This window comes from Heptranchias perlo, chromosome 44 (assembly GCF_035084215.1).
Source record: "Heptranchias perlo isolate sHepPer1 chromosome 44, sHepPer1.hap1, whole genome shotgun sequence".
Lineage (NCBI taxonomy): Eukaryota > Metazoa > Chordata > Chondrichthyes > Hexanchiformes > Hexanchidae > Heptranchias > Heptranchias perlo.
This window is the reverse complement of record NC_090368.1, coordinates 7,909,511-7,927,783: the sequence shown is the minus strand read 5'-3', so window position 1 is coordinate 7,927,783 and position 18,273 is coordinate 7,909,511. Positions and strand designations below refer to the sequence as shown.

Here is an 18,273-nt window from a genome sequence, read left to right as displayed (position 1 = left end):
GCTTTTATTTTTGTAAAAATATTTATTTGCATCACCTTCTCAATATAACCCTCAATCCCACCTACCCACCTTCTCACACATCCCTCAATCCCACCTACCCACCTTCTCACACATCCCTCAATCCCACCCACCCACCTTCTCACACATCCCTCAATCCCACCCACCCACCTTCTCACACATCCCTCAATCCCACCTACCCACCTTCTCACACATCCCTCAATCCCACCTACCCACCTTCTCACACATCCCTCAATCCCACCTACCCACCTTCTCACACATCCCTCAATCCACCTACCCACCTTCTCACACATCCCTCAATCCCACCTACCCACCTTCTCACACATCCCTCAATCCACCTACCCACCTTCTCACACATCCCTCAATCCCACCCACCCACCTTCTCACACATCCCTCAATCCCACCTACCCACCTTCTCACACATCCCTCAATCCCACCCACCCACCTTCTCACACATCCCTCAATCCCACCCACCCATCTCCTCACCATATCCCCAATCCCACCTACCCACCATATCCCTCAATCCCACCTACCCACCTTCTCACCATATCCCCCAATCCCACCTACCCATCTTCTCACCACACCTTTAATCCCACCTACCCACTTTCTCCCCATATCCCCCAATCCCACCTACCCACCTTCTCCCCATATCCCTCAATCCCACCTACCCACCTTCTCACCAAATCCCTTAATCCCACCTACCCACCTTCTCCCCATATCCCTCAATCCCACCTACCCACCTTCTCACCAAATCCCTTAATCCCACCTACCCACCTTCTTCCCATATCCCCCAATCCCACCTACCCGCCTTCTCACCACACCCTTAATCCCACCTTCTCCCCATATCCCCCAATCCCACCTACCCACCTTCTCCCCATATCCCTCAATCCTATCTACCCACCTTCTCACCACACCCTTAATCCCACCTACCCACCTTCTCCCCATATCCCCCAATCCCACCTACCCACCTTCTCCCCATATCCCCCAATCCCACTTACCCACCTTCTCACCATATCCCTCAATCCTACCTACCCACCTTCTCACCATATCCTTCAATCCCACCCACCCACCATAACAACCGTCTGCACAATGAAAAGAAATCTTCTGACCCATTATGCATGTGAGTACAGAAATGCTCCATTTTACATTTCCAAGGTGTGTCATATTCCCCCTGTATCCTCACCTTTCTCTTACACCTTGTGGTGTGCAGGCCTGTGGAGAACTGTTTGCCCCCCAGCTCCCGAGGAACGCAGCTCGACCATGAACAGCGAGGGCAGACCAACAATGGATTCATTTCATACGACTACGCAGCCCCAGGTACCTCCGCTGGAGAAACGGGGCAATCTCCCGGCAACCGACTCGTAGGTAATCGAGAGGGCGCGCTGAAATTATTTTAATTTTAAATTGGAATTGATGCTTGACCAAATAGTCCCTATTACAGATTTGGGTTTTTAGTACCATCTTCTCCTCTTCAATGGTCTAACAGCGTTCTGGTGGATGGACCCTGTCTCTGTGAACCAGAAGCTCTACCTGTTCCATATCTGCCCTTGCGGAGGTGTGTAACCAAGTACCCCACTTGTAATAATCTGCCTGTTGTATTTAACACAGTCTCTCACCCACACTTACAAATTCTGTTTGGAATGGTGAACACTGCCGCACAGGTTTATGGACTGAAGGAACTAATATTTACAAACAAACAAATAATGACTTAAATATACTCTCCCTTCACCACCGGTGCGCACTGTGGCTGCAGTGTGTACCATCCACAGGATGCACTGCAGCAACTCACCAAGGCTTCTTCGACAGCACCTCCCAAACCCACGACCTCTACCACCTAGAAGGACAAGGACAGCAGGCACATGGGAACAACACCACCTGCACGTTCCCCTCCGAGTCACACCCCATCCCGACTTGGAAATATATCGGCCGTTCCTTCATCGTCGCTGGGTCAAAATCCTGGAACTCCCTTCCTAACAGCACTGTGGGAGAACCTTCACCACACGGACTGCAGCGGTTTAAGAAGGCGGCTCACCACCACCTTCTCAAGGGGCATCTAGGGATGGGCAATAAATGCTGGCCTTGTCAGTGACGCCCACATTCCAAGAATGAATAAAAATATGAAGCACAAAAATCAGCATGGTTCTAGACTCTACTTACTAAAACCTTCGCTCTTCTTATGTAAAAAGCATCTAGCTGCCGCCATTTCAGGCCTCCCTCACCCCTAGGCCACTCTGTAAGTCACCAGCAGGGAGTGCCCTGGAGCAGCTGCAGTGACTGCAATGGGACTGCGCCTTCGGCCCTGCCTGGGAGCTGCCCGGCTCCAGGAAATCGGCTGGGGGTAGCTCAAGATATGAGTGAGGCGGCTGGCTCAACATGGCAGCGCCAAAATTAACAGTTTTAAACAAAAAATTACAGTTTTTGTAAGTATGTAGTTGATGTCCCGTGGCATTGCTCATTGCATATCAGAGGATGCCATGATACAGGATACAGTAGCGCTGCAACGGTACCTAGTGGGCGCAGCCTGCAACTACAGTGTCACGTGACATGTTTACATAGAGAATTCCCAGTGCAACTGATTAGGCATTTCAGTGTTAAATGTTGACATACAAAAAGTGTGACCAAAAAAAACGTGACTGGAGGAAGTGAATAGGAAATGGCCGCACAGGGAAGAATTTATATATAGATATAGATATATATATCCATAATCAATTTAAAATAAATGAGAATTGTCACACCTCACATTTTTGGATTGAAACCCACAAAAGTATGTCCCGAACTCTCTCCCCTCAGAAATAGCGGAGTCCGAGAGTGCTGCGGTACACAGGGAGAATGCCGGAAATTTGCATCGCAGGAGGACAGAGACGGAGGAGATGGAGAAGGACGACCTTACTGCCATTACAGAGGATGAGGACCTTTACCAGGAGGAGAATCCTTATCGAAACGCCCCCGCTCAGGCAAACAGGTAATGAACCAGGCAATGGCCAACTTGCAGCAGTGTCTTCCTCTAATTCCTCGAATTATCAGAGCCAGAGTGATCTCCCGGAGTAGGTTTGATCGCCTCGGAGGGGTCGGAGAGGAATTTCCCAGATTTTCTCCCCCCAAATTGGCCTGTGTTTTTATCTGGTTTTTCGCCTCTCCCAGGAGATCACTTGTTTTTGGGTGGGGTGGGGAGTGTGTATACTGTGATACACAAGGTATCACGATTGTGTGGGACAGGCTGGGTGGACCAGTGGGCCTTTTCCTGTCAGTCATTGTTCGTATGTTCCCAATGGGCCTTAATGTCTTCAGCTGGGTGGGACTGCATAACTCCTCAATCTTCCTCTCGTCAAAACCCAGACTCGTCTCTTCATCCTCCCCATCCCACTATTTCCACCAACCCCCCTCCACCTCTCCTGAAGGGGCTGAGTCTCGTTGGGGAAGCCGTTCCACACCGCCAGCCACCCCCGAGCTCGCCATTCATTCTACACCCACGAGCCTATACATGTAGGCATTTCGACCGTGGGGGGAATCGCAATCAAGTCCTCAACCATTGCCCAAACATGCACCAATTCCACCAGGAGTCTCTGGATATTGAGGAGTGGGCACCCTGGTTGAATTTGTTCTTTAACCTCCTCCCTAGCCCAGTCTATGGCAGCCCGTCTAACTCACCAGAGACCAGGAAGTGAAGCAGGGAACTACAGATCTGTAAGGATCAGCACCACGCTCACCCAGTGAGCCACTAGGGGAGGAGGAGAGCCTTGATCACAAAAGGTCATTGTTATACATTCTTTAAAAAATATTCCTATGTTTTATATATAAGAGAGTGAATCGCACTCTCGCCTCGGAGTCAGAAGGTCGTGGGTTCGAGCCCCCACTCCAGAGACTCGAGCCCCATAATCCAGGCCGACACTCCCAGTGCCAGTACTGAGGGAGTGCTGCACTGTCGGAGGTGCCGTCTTTCGGATGAGACGTTAAACCAAGGCCCCCGTCTGTCCTCTCAGGTGGACGTAAAAGATCCCAAGAAGAAGAGCAGGGGGGAGTTCTCCCCGGTGTCCTGTGGCTGATATTTATCCCTCAACCAACATCACTAAAAAACAGATTATCTGTTCATTTATCACATTGCTGTTTGTGGGATCTTGCTGTGCGCAAATTGGCTGCCGTGTTTCCCTACATTACAACAGTGACCACACTTCAAAAAGTGCTTCATTGGTTGCGAAGTGCTTTGGGACGTCCTGAGGTGGTGAAAGGCACTATAGAAATGCAGGTTCACTCTCCTATTCCTGGGCTCGTGATCCCAGTTAAGTGGCTGGGATAACGAGCAGGATCCGAAGCAGTCTCAAACCTATAAAGAGCCGGGCCAGAAGATGTTGGTGACACCGGATCTAATGGTTACAGCTTCTGATATCTGTCCTGTCTTCTCCTCAGGAACTTAAACAACACATATCTACAGCTGGACCCCACCTATCTGAACAACCCACAGCTCGGGACCCTAAAAGCTACACAAAAGAGTAAGTTGCACAGAAACCAGGAGCAGCCATGATAAATCAGATACCCCGTCACCATTATAAAAGGGTATTTGCTTTCCCCAATGGTTCAGTGCAGTACCCGGACTGGGCTACATACATTACAACAGTGGCTACACTTCAAAAGTACTTCATTGGCTGTAAAGTGCTTTGGGACGTCCTGAGGTGGTGAAAGGTGCTGTAGAAATGCAAGTCTTTTCTTGCTTTTTAAATTCCAGTCGGAGGGGGGGGGGTGGACCCTGACATATCTTCTGCCAACTCCCCTTACCGCTAACTCTGGAGCATGTCTGGAGACGTTCCCAGGAATTCTGCTCTTGTTAGGCCCTGCGGAAGCCGGGTCTGCTGAGAGCAGCTTCCGCACTGGGCCCTTGAGAAGGCCGCAAAGCCCCTCTGGGATTGAAAGGTAATCGATCCCAGGAATGATAGATGTTATTAGGAAACCAGACCTTGTTTCCGTGCGGAGAAGAAGGTTTTTAATCATTCAGCATCGGCCCTTTAAGAGCCTCTGGCTCCACCCCCACCCTGCCCCGTATCGGAGCAGCAGGGTGCCACCCTGATTTCCCCAAATTCCGGGATTTCGGACGGGTCATTGCCAGTTGGCGGCGGAGAAGGGTCTCCGGAGCATCAGTCTCCGCGTAGTGCCTCCGTCAAGAGGCGGGTCGCCAGTCCCAGAGTGTCTCTCAGCACAGCGTGGGATGGCGGCATTCCAAGGAGTGTTGGGTGGTTGGGGAGGGAGGAGCCAGAGACACATAAAGGGCCGAAGATGAAAGATTTTAAAAATCCAGTTCTTTTCCACGTGGAAAGAAAGTCGGCCGTTGTTAGGACACAGATCGCTCGTGGGATCAATGACCTGCCCTCCGAGAGGGGTTTGGAGCCTTGTTAATGCCCACTCTGTAACCCGAGCAGGAGCGGTGTCCCAACGAATAACGAGCACCCGATTCTGGGACTTTTGGATCCTTTCTCCGAGTCAGAAGGTCGTGGGTTCGAGCCCCGCTCCAGAGACTTGAGCCCCATAATCTAGACCGACACTCCCAGTGCCCAGTACTGAGGGAGTGCTGCACTGTCAGAGGTGCCGTCTGAGGTGACGTAAACAATCCCGTTGCCACTATTGGAAGAAGAGCAGGGGAGAGTGCTCCCCGGTGTCCTGGGGCCAATATTTATCCCTCAACCAATATCACTAAAACAGATTATCTGGGTCATTATCACATTGCTGTTTGTGGGATCTTGCTGTGCGCAAATTGGCCGCTGTGTTTTCTCCATTACAACAGTGACCGCACTTAAAAGTACCCCATTGTCTGTGAAGCGCTTTGGGACGTCCTGAGGTCGTGGAAGGAGCTATAGAAATGCAAACCTTTCTTTTCATTTGACCTCCGCACGCTTCCCATTCTGTTTCTGACCTAGGTGATCATTTCTACGAAACGCTTCAGATGAGGCGGACGCTGGCTGCTGAGGAGGGGTAGGTCTGAACGTTCCTCCTAATTGTGGCTGTTCCGTGGCATTTAGTTGAGGCTGCTTATTTGCGTGTAATTTTGGAATTCTCAAGTGTGGGGTCGGATCAATTGGGAGTATTGTTGCCACGGAGTCCGAAGGTCCCCATGTTGAGCACAGAATCTACCCTGACTCACCAATGCAATGTTCAGGGAATGCTGCATTGTACGGGATGCTGACCTGTGGATAAGATGGTAAATCCAGACCCTTTGTAGAGGGAGCTTTACTCTGTATCTAACCCGTGCTGTACCTGCCCTGGGAGTGTTTGATGGGACAGTGTAGAGGGAGCTTCACTCTGTATCTAACCCGTGCTGTACCTGCCCTGGGAGTGTTTGATGGGACAGTGTAGAGGGAGCTTCACTCTGTATCTAACCCGTGCTGTACCTGCCCTGGGAGTGTTTGATGGGTCAGTGTAGAGGGAGCTTTACTCTGTATCTAACCCGTGCTGTACCTGCCCTGGGAGTGTTTGATGGGACAGTGTAGAGGGAGCTTTACTCTGTATCTAACCCGTGCTGTACCTGCCCTGGGAGTGTTTGATGGGACAGTGTAGAGGGAGCTTTACTCTGTATCTAACCCTGTACCTGCCCCTGGGAGTGTTTGATGGGACAGTGTAGAGGGAACTTTACTCTGTATCTAACCCTGTACCTGCCCCTGGGAGTGTTTGACAGGACAGTGTAGAGGGAGCTTTACTCTGTATCTAACCCGTGCTGTACCTGCCCTGGGAGTGTTTGATGGGACAGTGTAGAGGGAGCTTTACTCTGTATCTAACCCGTGCTGTACCTGCCCTGGGAGTGTTTGATGCTGACACTGGGTGCAGGACATTCCTTCCCCAGCCATGTCCCCCATCTTGAGGAGCATGGGGTGGGGGAGGGAGAGGAATGGGGCTCCCCATTCTCAACCCTTCCTTTCTGTTTCAGCGCTGCACCGGCAACAGGCAACTCCGGGAGCTCCGTCAACGGGAATGAGCGGGAACGCCTGAAACAGAGGAGAAAATGGGAATCAAAAATGTGCAAAGTGATGTGAGATCCAGTTTTCCCACCGGTCAGAAAGAACAGCTCTCTCCGGAGCATTCCCGTTCTCACAAACTGATGCCAGTTTGCAGAAGATCGCTGATCCTGCTTGAAGAGGTCACCATGTTCCCTCACGTGTTTTGTTGCTGTATCTTTCCCGTTGAACTCTCGCGGTTGATGCAAGAGCCTCGTCCCCTCCCAGGCCTCAGATTCTGATATAATCGGGGTGCTCAGTGCTGTGTCCCCCTCGTCCTGTCCTGTGGGGCCATCACTGTGAAAAGGCAATTAAGAGTCACCAGCGAGGGCGTGTTAAGTGTCGCAGGTGAGCTCGGCCGGGGTGGGGGGGGGTGGGGGGCAGGGGTGGGGGGAGGCGACAGAATGAAGACTAGTGCAAGCGGGGACACACACACACACACACACACACACACACACACACAGGGTTCCTGCTTCTGATCGCTATCTTGCTGATAAGTGAGTGCATCTTGTGTGAGTAAAAGCACCAGGCCTGGCTGTGATGCCCACCCATGGTGAATAGCCTATTGGCACTCAATATCTTGGGTGACGTACTGGGAGGCCCCCAGCGCCTGCAAAGCCACAGCCTCCGGAGAGCCAAGAGGGCGAAAGAAGCCAATGGCCAACTCGGAAAGAGCTCAAGGACACCCACTGTCTGAGCACCCTGATTCCATTACAGCCCAAGGCCGATACGAGGCCTGTTCCTGCAAAAGGATATCGGATCAGTGACGTTACTACCTGGACATCCCTTCAGGGAACACTCCTGTTGTGTAATATGAAGGGGGAGTCTGGCCATGAATGGAGGGAACTCACAGCCCCTGTTGTACCCGTACGCCGCTGTAAACTGACCCGATCCCCCTCACTATCCTGGAGGCGAAGGGGACAGGCCCACGTGCGTGTGAAGCTCCGCCACACTCAGTCCCCGGTCTGAGCTGAGCTGAGGCCTGGACACGTCCCTTGGCAGCAGGGGAGCACAGAGGGGAGAGTCACGCATCCCCGGGGTGGGCGGTTCCTGGTGCCTGCTGGGCACGGGGGTGGGGGAGCAACCTTGGGTGGTGAGCGTGCCCCTCAGACCAGCCATGATCTCATTGAATGGCGGAACAGGCTCGAGGGGCTGAATGGCCTCCTGTTTCTATGTAACAGGCTCGAGGGGCTGAATGGCCTCCTCCTGTTCCTATGTTCGCTTCGCTGCAGAGCAGACAGAGGGAGAAAATGGTGGCACTAAAAATTATTACTAATTGCGTTTCCTGGTCAGTCTGTATTATATATATAAAAAATAACTTTTTAACATTTTTTGTAAGATGTGATTAACTGCGCAGTTTTTTTTTAAAAAAAGGAAGTCCTTTATTTTTATATACTTGGTGACCCCCTGATTTATTTTATATAACTTATTTTGGTTCTGGTTATTTATTTGAGGTCAGTCTCCTTTAATGTCAATCCCAAATATTTGGACTTTAGTTTTGCATCCAGTATTCTATTTAAAATGTATTTGTTTCTGTTACAAATGCACCCTCTGCTCATAGAATCGTACAGCACAGGAGGAGGCCAATTGGCCCGTCGTGCCTGTGCTGCCTCTTTGAAAGAGCGATCCAATTAGTCCCTGCTCTTTCCCCATAGCCCTGCAAATTTTCTTCCCTTCAAGTATTTATCCAACTCCCTTTTGAAAGTTACTATTGAATCTGCTTCCACCGCCCTTTCAGGCAGCGAATTCCAGATCATACCAAAAAATTCTCCTCATCTCCCCCTCTGGTTCTTTTGCCAATTATCTTCAATCTGTGTCCTCTGGTTACCGACCCTCCTGCCACTGGAAACAGTTTCTCCTTATTTACTCTATCAAAACCCTTCATGATTTTGAACACCTCTATTAAATCTCCCCTTAACCTTCCCTGCTCTAAGGAGAACAACCCCAGCTTCTACAGTCTCTCCACATAACTGAAGTCCCTCATCCCTGGAACCATTCTAGTAAATCTCCTCTGCACCCTCTCCGAGGCCTTGACATCCTTCCTAAAGTGCGGTGCCCAGAATTGGCCACAATACTCCAGCTGGAGCCTAACAGGAGTTGAAAAGGAATGATTTGCAGGGCTATGGGAAAAGAGCAAGGGGGGAGTGGGACTAATCGGACAGCTCTGTCAAAGAGCCGGCACAGGCATGATGGGCCGAATGGCCTCCTTCTCCAGTGCTGTATGATACCTCCAATCACAGCTGGGGTTGTTTCATCGATCACTGGTTCCATGAGCCGTGTGCACCTGCAGCGAGGTCCTTGGGTGTTTTATTCAGCTGCGCTGTCCTTGCATTCAGTCCCAATCCGAAAAGGATCAGGACGGTAACAAAAGGAGCAGTCTTCCTTCAGTTCTGGGCGGGCTAACCTATATATTTCAGGTTGCTTGTAACAGAGTCTGCAGTAAGCACAGCTCAGAGTCGATAATCACTTTAAACTCGTGATTCACCTCTCTGGAGAATAAAGCATTCCCTTGTGTAACAGTGAAGAATTATTTTAGCAAATACAAGAGTTTATTTGCGTCTTAATCAGCCCCCTCCCTGAATGTTTCTGCTGGATGAAGCAGATTTTACAGAGTTTAATTTACCACAGCCAGCTCACAGAATTCAGTGAAGTTGCATAAACTGTTTAGAGGTTGTAGTAAGGCAAGTTATTGGAAAAATGCTCTTTTAATTTTGGTTATTTTTGAGGAGGGGTAATCATTAAGCCTGTTTTTATCATGTATAAAGTGTATAGTTATCGAACATTAAAGTTAAATAAAGAGTTTCCATTAGTTTCTTATTTCTGGGTTGTGAGTCAAAATGACCAGTTTCTCAATCTACACCCGCAGGTATCAGCTCCTAAATATTTTCCCCTACAAATTTATTTTCACTGTCTGTATCTTTCTCCCCTTTCATTCCTCCTTCTCTTTCTCTCTCTCTCTCCTCCTCTCTTTCCCTCTCCCTCTCTTTTCATTTTTTGTTTCTATCTCTCCCTTGGCTCTTTCTTTCCCTCTCCCCTTCCTTTTCCCCTCTCTCTTGCCCTTTGTTTCTCTCCTCTCTCTCTCTCTCTCTCTCCCCCTCTCCACCCTTTCATCTCTCTCTTTCCCTTTCCCCCTTTCTTTTGTTTCTCTCCCTTCTCTCTCTCTGGTTTTCTCTCTCTTCCTCCCTTCCCTTCTCTTTGTTTCTGTGTCCCCTTCTCTCTTCCCCTGCTTTCTGTCTCTCTCTTTCTCTTCCCCCCTTCCCCTTGCCCTCTCCCCCTTTCTTTGTTTCTCTCTTTCCCTGGTCTCTTCCTCTCTCCCCCTTTCTTTGTTTCTCTCTACCCCTCTCTCTCTGGTCTCCCTTTCTCTTTCTCAATCTCTCCCTCTTTCTTCCTATCCCTCTCTCTAATCCTGATCTCGTTTCCTTCTCTCCCCTTCCCTTCCCCTCTCTCTTTCTCCTGAGCAATTGTAAACAATTTTCAACACCAAGTTATAGTCCAACAATTTTATTTTTAATCCCACAAGCTTTCGGAGGCTGACCTTCGGGTAAGCATACTCCAAGGCGGCCTTCGAGACACACGACAACGCAAAATCGTCGAGCAGAAATTGATAGCCAAGTTCTGCACCCATGAGGACGGCCTCAACCGGGATCTTGGGTTCATGTCACACTACACGTAACCCCACCAGCGAACAAAAGCTATCTGTTTTTAATATAACGGGTCATTGACTGTCTTCCTTATCTCTCTCTCTCTTTTTTTGTTTTTGGGGTTTGTATATTCGGTGGCCTTTTTAGGTGACACCTTTCTGTCTGCTCACTGTGATTGCCTTGGCAACGGGCAGTAATCACCAGGCATTGTTCTGTGATTTTAAAATGCGAAGGATTCGAAAATGTCATTTCCACACCGTTCACCTGAGGAAGGAGGAAGCCTCCGAAAGCTTGTGGGATTAAAAATAAAATTGTTGGACTATAACTTGGTGTTGTAAAATTGTTTACAATTGTCAACCCCAGTCCATCACCGGCATCTCCACATCATTTCTCCTGAGCATTGGTGGTTCGGGAGTAGAATTCTCGCCTGCCACGGGGGGGAGACCAGGATTCGATTCCCGGCCAATGCATGATGTTTCTTAATGCTCAAGGGATATGGGGAAAAAGCGGGAACAGGGTACTGAGTTAGACGATCAGTTTTATCATATTGAATGGTGGAGCAGGGCCAAATGGCCTACTCTTGTTCTATCCCCCTGGCCTATTTCTCTCCCTCCCTCTCTTCCCCCTTTCTTTGTTTCTCTCTTTCTTTCCCCTGTTCTCTTTCTCTCTCTCCCTCCCTTCCCCCCTCTCCCCCTTCCTTGGCTTCTCTCCCTCTCTCTCTCTCTCCCTCCCTCCCCCCCCTATTCCTTTGCCTCTTTCTCATTCACAGAAATCCCCTGAAGGCATCATTCTGTGCGAGATAGGATAAAAACAAAGTCCTGAACCGGGTGCTGTGGGCAGTGGTAGTGAAGTGGAAACACGGTGACCAGTCTGCTGCTGGAGAAGTTCAGAGTTTCTTTAGATTGCCAAAGAGTGAAACGGGGGGAGAGAAAAAACTACAGCGAGTGGAGCTGAACGAGTTTGGGGAAATCGGAGATGTTCTTGGGGGTTGGAGAGTGTGTAAACAAGACTTTCCAATTCATTCCCAGAGCAGGATCAGTTTTAAGCGGGTGGGAAGATCCGTCAGTGCGCAGGAGGGAAGGTCCCAAAGCACTTCATAGCCAATGATACTTTTGAAGTGTAGTCACTGTTACATAGGAAATGCGGCAGCCAATTAGTGCACAGCAAGATCCCACCAACAGCAATGAGATAAACGACCAGATAATCTGTTTTAGTGATGCTGATTGAAAGATCACTATTAGCCCAGGACCCCGGAGAGAACCCCCCTGCTCTTCTTCCAATAGTGGCCGTGGGATCTTTTACATCCACCTAAGAGGGGCAGACGGGGCCCTCGGTTTAACGTCTCATCCGAAAGACGGCACCTCCGACAGTGCAGCACTCCCTCAGTACCGACATTACAATTGGCCAATCAATGATTGCGACGCCCGGACGGTCTCACACCCAATCAGATCTGGTTATTGGTTTGACTGGCACTAAAATTAACCAATCAATAATAGAATTAAACGGAAACCCATGCGTCATAAAGGGGCGGGATCAACTTTGACTGGCACTACAATCAGCCAATAAACATTCGGAACGCCCAGTCAGTCACACAGAGACCCAATCAGTCGGAGGAAAGGGCGGGCCTTATTCTGACTGACACGAAAGACAACCAATGAGTAATGAACAGTCCCCCTGTCAGTCACAAATCGGAGCCAATGGGAGAGGCGAAGGGGCGGGATTAACCCCTTCATGGGTTAAAGGGTGCTTTTCTTTCTTACCCCTGTTGCCCTCCCTCCCTCCTCTCCCAAAGGCTCTCGCTGGACCAAACTTCCACAGGTGCCAGCCGGCCTACCGAACCCAAGTGGCACGGTCTCCCTGTGCAAGCCCAGACCGTGAGTGGTGGTGAGCTGTTCGACTGTGGGGGGCATCACAGTGCAGTCCAATCAGGCCCCATGCAGCTTTCCACTGACCCCTCAGTGGGCAAGGATATGAGATGGGACATTGGCCAATTCCCCCCTCCACTGGGCTCAAGTCTCTGGAGTGGGGACTTGAACCCACGACCTTCTGACTCAGAGGTTGTGAACCAGCGACACAAAGGCAACTGTGTAAGGAATAAGAAGGTAAATAGAAGCAAAGGGAGAAGAGGAACAGGGAGAAGCAATGGAAAGGGAATTAGAACGAGTGGGAATAAGACACGAGGGGAAAGGGAATGGGAGAGAAAGGAGAAACGGGAATGAGAAAGAGGAATGCCTAACGGTTTATTTTGGCGGATCTGCGTGAGGGCAGAAAGATGTTAGGGGACCCCTTCCTCACCCTCCCATTTCCTGGGGCCGGTCCTATTGGCGCAAAGCATGCCCGCCCACACATAGGCAGGAACGTGTAAACTGTGTGCAAACAAGGGGAAGGTGTTCCCAGGTCATTCATGCTGTTTACACAGTATGAACGCAGGGCTGTACCCAACACACCCCCCTAGAAGGACAAGGGCAGCAGGCGCTTGGGACCACCATCACCTCCGAGTTCCTCTCCAAGTCACACACCATCCCGTCTTGGAAATATATCGGCCGTTCCTTCATCGTCGCTGGGTCAAAATCCCGTAACTCCCTACCTAACAGCACTGTGGGAGAACCTTCACCACACGGGACTGCAGCGGTTCAAGAAGACGGCTCACCACCACCTTCTCTGGGGATGGACAATAAATGCCGGGCTTGCCAGCGACACCCACATCCCGAGAATGAATAAACCCCCGCCCTCCCAAGAAGCTCCCCAAATGTTGGGGTTGGGGGGCGAGGGTGGAGAGGGAAAAGAAAGCCTTGTGTTTATATTGTGCCTCATCACATTGAACCATCTGGAAGTGCTCCAGTCAATCGATGTGCAGTGTAATGACTGTTGCTATGTAGAAAATCACCAATAACAACAAGCGCCGTGACGCCAAATGTGTTATTTGCAGGCTTGACTGGAGGAGGGAACGGTCCCTCATGCCAGCAATGGTTGAAGCAGATAGGGGCTGTTGCAGTGCCCAGTGGAGGGGGGAATTGGCCAATGTCCCATCTCATATCCTTGCCCACTGAGGGGTCAGTGGAAAGCTGCATGGGGCCTGATTGGACTGCGCTGTGATGCCCCCCACAGTCGAACAGCTCACCACCACTCACGGTCTGGGCTTGCACAGGGAGACCGTGCCACTTGGGTTCGGTAGGCCGGCTGGCACCTGTGGAAGTTTGGTCCAGCGAGAGCCTTTGGGAGAGGAGGGAGGGCAACAGGGGTAAGAAAGAAAAGCACCCTTTAACCCATGAAGGGGTTAATCCCGCCCCTTCGCCTCTCCCATTGGCTCCGATTTGTGACTGACAGGGGGACTGTTCATTACTCATTGGTTGTCTTTCGTGTCAGTCAGAATAAGGCCCGCCCTTTCCTCCGACTGATTGGGTCTCTGTGTGACTGACTGGGCGTTGCGAATGTTTATTGGCTGATTCTAGTGCCAGTCAAAATTGATCCCGCCCCTTTATGACGCATGGGTTTCCGTTCAATTCTATTATTGATTGGTTAATTTTAGTGCCAGTCAAACCAATAACCAGATCTGATTGGGTGTGAGACCGTCCGGGCGTCGCAATCATTGATTGGCCAATTGTAATGTCAGTCAACGTTGACCCCGCCCTTTGCTCGATGCTATTGGCCGACTCTTTGACTGAGGGCGGGGCGCGGCCTTCGCCAGGGGTCCGGTTGCGCTCGGTCTGAGCGGCCGACAGAGGGTGAGTGGCAGCCGGTCCGGGTAGGCCGCAGCTCCGAGGCTCTGGTGATGGTGAAGGCCGGGCGAGGGGCGGTGCCCCGGGGTCATTCAGTGAGGGATTGAGGGAAACAACCCGGGCCCTCAGCCCGGCCGCTGACCACCCCCCCCCCCCCCCCCGGGGCCTGTGGTCACTCCCTGTCACCCCCCCCCCCCCCCGGGGCCTGTGGTCACTCCCTGTCACCCCCCCCCCCCCCCCGGGGCCTGTGGTCACTCCCTGTCACCCCCCCCCCCCCCGGGGCCTGTGGTCACTCCCTGTCACCCCCCCCCCCCGGGGCCTGTGGTCACTCCCTGTCACCCCCCCGGGGCCTGTGGTCACTCCCTGTCACCCCCCCCCCCCCCGGGGCCTGTGGTCACTCCCTGTCACCCCCCCCCCCCCCCCCCGGGGCTTGTGGTCACTCCCTGTCACCCCCCCCCCCGGGGCTTGTGGTCACTCCCTGTCACCCCCCCGGGGCCTGTGGTCACTCCCTGTCACCCCCCCGGGGCCTGTGGTCACTCCCTGTCACCCCCCCGGGGCCTGTGGTCACTCCCTGTCACCCCCCCCCCCCCCCGGGGCCTGTGGTCACTCCCTGTCACCCCCCCCCCCCGGGGCTTGTGGTCACTCCCTGTCACCCCCCCCTCCCCGGGGCCTGTGGTCACTCCCTGTCACCCCCCCCCCCCCCCCCCCGGGGCCTGTGGTCACTCCCTGTCACCCCCCCCCCCCCCCCAGGGCCTGTGGTCACTCCCTGTCACCCCCCCCCCCCCCCCCCCGGGGCCTGTGGTCACTCCCTGTCACACACCCCCCCCCCCCCCAGGGCCTGTGGTCACTCCCTGTCACACCCCCCCCCCTCCGGGGCCTGTGGTCACTCCCTGTCACCCCCCCCCCCCCCCGGGGCTTGTGGTCACTCCCTGTCACCCCCCCCCCGGGGCTTGTGGTCACTCCCTGTCACCCCCCCCCCGGGGCTTGTGGTCACTCCCTGTCACCCCCTCCCCCCGGGGCTTGTGGTCACTCCCTGTCACCCCCCCCCCCCCGGGGCTTGTGGTCACTCCCTGTCACCCCCCCCCCGGGGCTTGTGGTCACTCCCTGTCACCACCCCCCCCCCCCCCGGGGCCTGTGGTCACTCCCTGTCACCCCCCCCCCCCCGGGGCCTGTGGTCACTCCCTGTCACACACCCCCCCCCCCCGGGGCCTGTGGTCACTCCCTGTCACCCCCCCCCCCCCCCAGGGCCTGTGGTCACTCCCTGTCACCCCCCCCCCCCCCGGGGCCTGTGGTCACTCCCTGTCACACCCCCCCCCCCCCCGGGGCCTGTGGTCACTCCCTGTCACCCCCCCCCACCCCCCCCCCAGGGCCTGTGGTCACTCCCTGTCACCCCCCCCCCCCGGGGCCTGTGGTCACTCCCTGTCACCCCCCCCCCCCGGGGCCTGTGGTCACTCCCTGTCACCCCCCCCCCCCCGGGGCCTGTGGTCACTCCCTGTCACCTCCCCCCCCCCCCCCCCCCCCACCAGGGCCTGTGGTCACTCCCTGTCTCCACCCCCACACCCCCGGGGCCTGTGGTCACTCCCTGTCACACCCCCCCCCCCCCGGGGCCTGTGGTCACTCCCTGTCACCCCCCCCCCCCCCCCCCCCAGGCCGGCCTGTGGTCACTCCCTGTCACCCCCCCCCCCCCGGGGCCTGTGGTCACTCCCTGTCACCCCCCCCCCCCCGGGGCCTGTGGTCACTCCCTGTCACCCCCCCCCCCGGGGCCTGTGGTCACTCCCTGTCACCTCCTCCCCCCCCCCCCCCCGGGGCCTGTGGTCACTCCCTGTCACCCCCCCCCCCCCCCCCCCCCGGGGCCTGTGGTCACTCCCTGTCACCCCCCCCCCCGGGGCCTGTGGTCACTCCCTGTCACCTCCCCCCCCCCCCCCCCCCACCAGGGCCTGTGGTCACTCCCTGTCTCCACCCCCACACCCCCGGGGCCTGTGGTCACTCCCTGTCACCTCCTCCCCCCCCCCCCCCGGGCCTGTGGTCACTCCCTGTCACCCCCCCCCCCCCCCCCCCCCGGGGCCTGTGGTCACTCCCTGTCACCTCCCCCCCCCCCACCAGGGCCTGTGGTCACTCCCTGTCACCTCCCCCCCCCCCCCCCCCCCGGGGCCTGAGGTCACTCCCTGTCACCTCTCCCCCCCCCCCCCCCCCCCGGGGCCTGTGGTCACTCCCTGTCACCTCCCCCCCCCCCCCCCCGGGGCCTGCGGTCACTCCCTGTCTCCCCTTCCCCTCCCGTCCCCCCCTCCCCCTCCCCCCCACCCTCAAACCAGGGCCTGTGGTCGGAGGTGCCGTCTTTTGGATGAGACGTTAAACCGAGGGCCCCGACTGCCCCTCTCAGGTGGATGTAAAAGATCCCACGGCCGCTATTGGAAGAAGAGCAGGGGGGAGTTCTCCCCGGGGTCCTGGGGCCAACGTTTATCACTCGACCAACACCACTAGAGACAGATGATCTGGTCATTTATCTCATTGCTGTTTGTGGGATCTTGCTGTGCGCAAATTGGCTGCCGCGTTTCCCACATTACAACAGTGACGACACTTCAGAATTACCTCACTGGCTGTAAAGCTCTTTGGGACGTCCTGAGTTGGTGAAAGGCGCGCTAGAAATGCAGGTTCTTTGAATTGCCGTTCTCTCCCGCACAGACCGGCTGTTTCCGCGGTCGTCCTCGAATGTTCGGGATCAGGACCCTCCTGGGCCTCGGCGTGTTTGTGTCGTCTCGAGTCGCTGCCCGCAGAACAGGACTCGGCGCCTCCCAAACGATGGACTTCTGCTCCCGCAAACCGGAGTGGCGGGCACCGTCCGCACAGATGTTCTCCAGCGACAGACCGGTGAAGTATCTCGGGTGAGTCGGCCTGCGGGAACTGCTTGAATGAAACCGGGATTAAACCACAGCAGCTTCTGAGACATTTAATCCTTTATCTGGAGGGGGCCAGAATACAAAGGGGGAGGAGGTGATGTTTCAGTTATAGAGTCCTGGTCAGACCCCGTCTGGAGAGACTGTGTTCAGTTCTGGGCACCGCACCTCAGGAAGGATATATTGGCCTTGGAGGGGGTGCAGTGCAGATTCACCAGAATGATACCGGGGCTAAAAGGGTTAAATTACGAGGACAGGTTGCACAGACTGGGCTTGTATTCCCTCGAGTGTAGAAGATTAAGGGGTGATCTAATCGAGGGGTTTGAGATGATTAAAGGATTTGATAGGGTCGATAGAGAGAAACTATTTCCTCTGGTGGGGGGAGTCCAGAACAAGGGGGCAGAACCTTAAAATTAGAGCCGGGCCGTTCAGGGTGATGTCAGGAAGCACTTCCTCACACAAAGGGGAGTGGGAATCTGGAACTCTCTCCCCCCCCCAAAAAACTGTTGAGGCCGGGGGTCAATTGGAGCTTTCAAGACTGAGATCGATCGATGTTTATTGGGTCAGGGTCTCGAGGGATATGGAACCAAATGGAGTTGAGGGACAGATCAGCCATGATCACATCGAACGGTGGAACAGGCTCGAGGGGCTGAATGGCCTCCTGCTGTTGCTCTGCTCCTGGTAAAGGGAGGCCACTTTATTTGATGGCGGGAAGGCTGGTCTGGTCCGTGCTGAGGTCGAGGGTGGTGGTCAGAGCATCGGAGTGCTGCAGTCGGGCTTCCCCCGAGACCGAGAGGTGGGCTGGTTCCCGGCAGGGCGATCGAGAGCTGCTCCCCCCCCCCCCCCCCCCCCGGGGTCGGAGGCTGGTGGATGTCGGGTGAGGTCAGGGTCGGGTGTGGCTGGGACGTGGCGCTTTGCTCACACCGGATGAACCGGGTAAGGTTTGGGAAGGCTTGCTGCGGCCTGTTGATCCGATTCCCCACAGCAAGAATCAGCACCGTCGCGAGGGATGGAGGGGGATACAGGA

General features: G+C 54.3%; 1 protein-coding gene across 1 annotated transcript in view; it reads left to right on the top strand.

Moving 5' to 3' along the window:
- Positions 1–7,336, top strand: part of LOC137306699 (tetratricopeptide repeat protein 24) — a 41,085-nt gene extending 33,749 nt beyond the window's left edge. The window contains exons 8-12 of the mRNA XM_067976042.1: positions 1,229–1,383; positions 2,809–2,980; positions 4,423–4,505; positions 5,922–5,976; positions 6,926–7,336. Coding sequence (XP_067832143.1) covers positions 1,229–1,383; positions 2,809–2,980; positions 4,423–4,505; positions 5,922–5,976; positions 6,926–7,031 — 571 coding nt within the window. The 3' untranslated portion in view covers positions 7,032–7,336. The remainder of the gene's footprint in view (positions 1–1,228; positions 1,384–2,808; positions 2,981–4,422; positions 4,506–5,921; positions 5,977–6,925) is intronic.
- Positions 7,337–18,273: the final 10,937 nt, after the last annotated feature.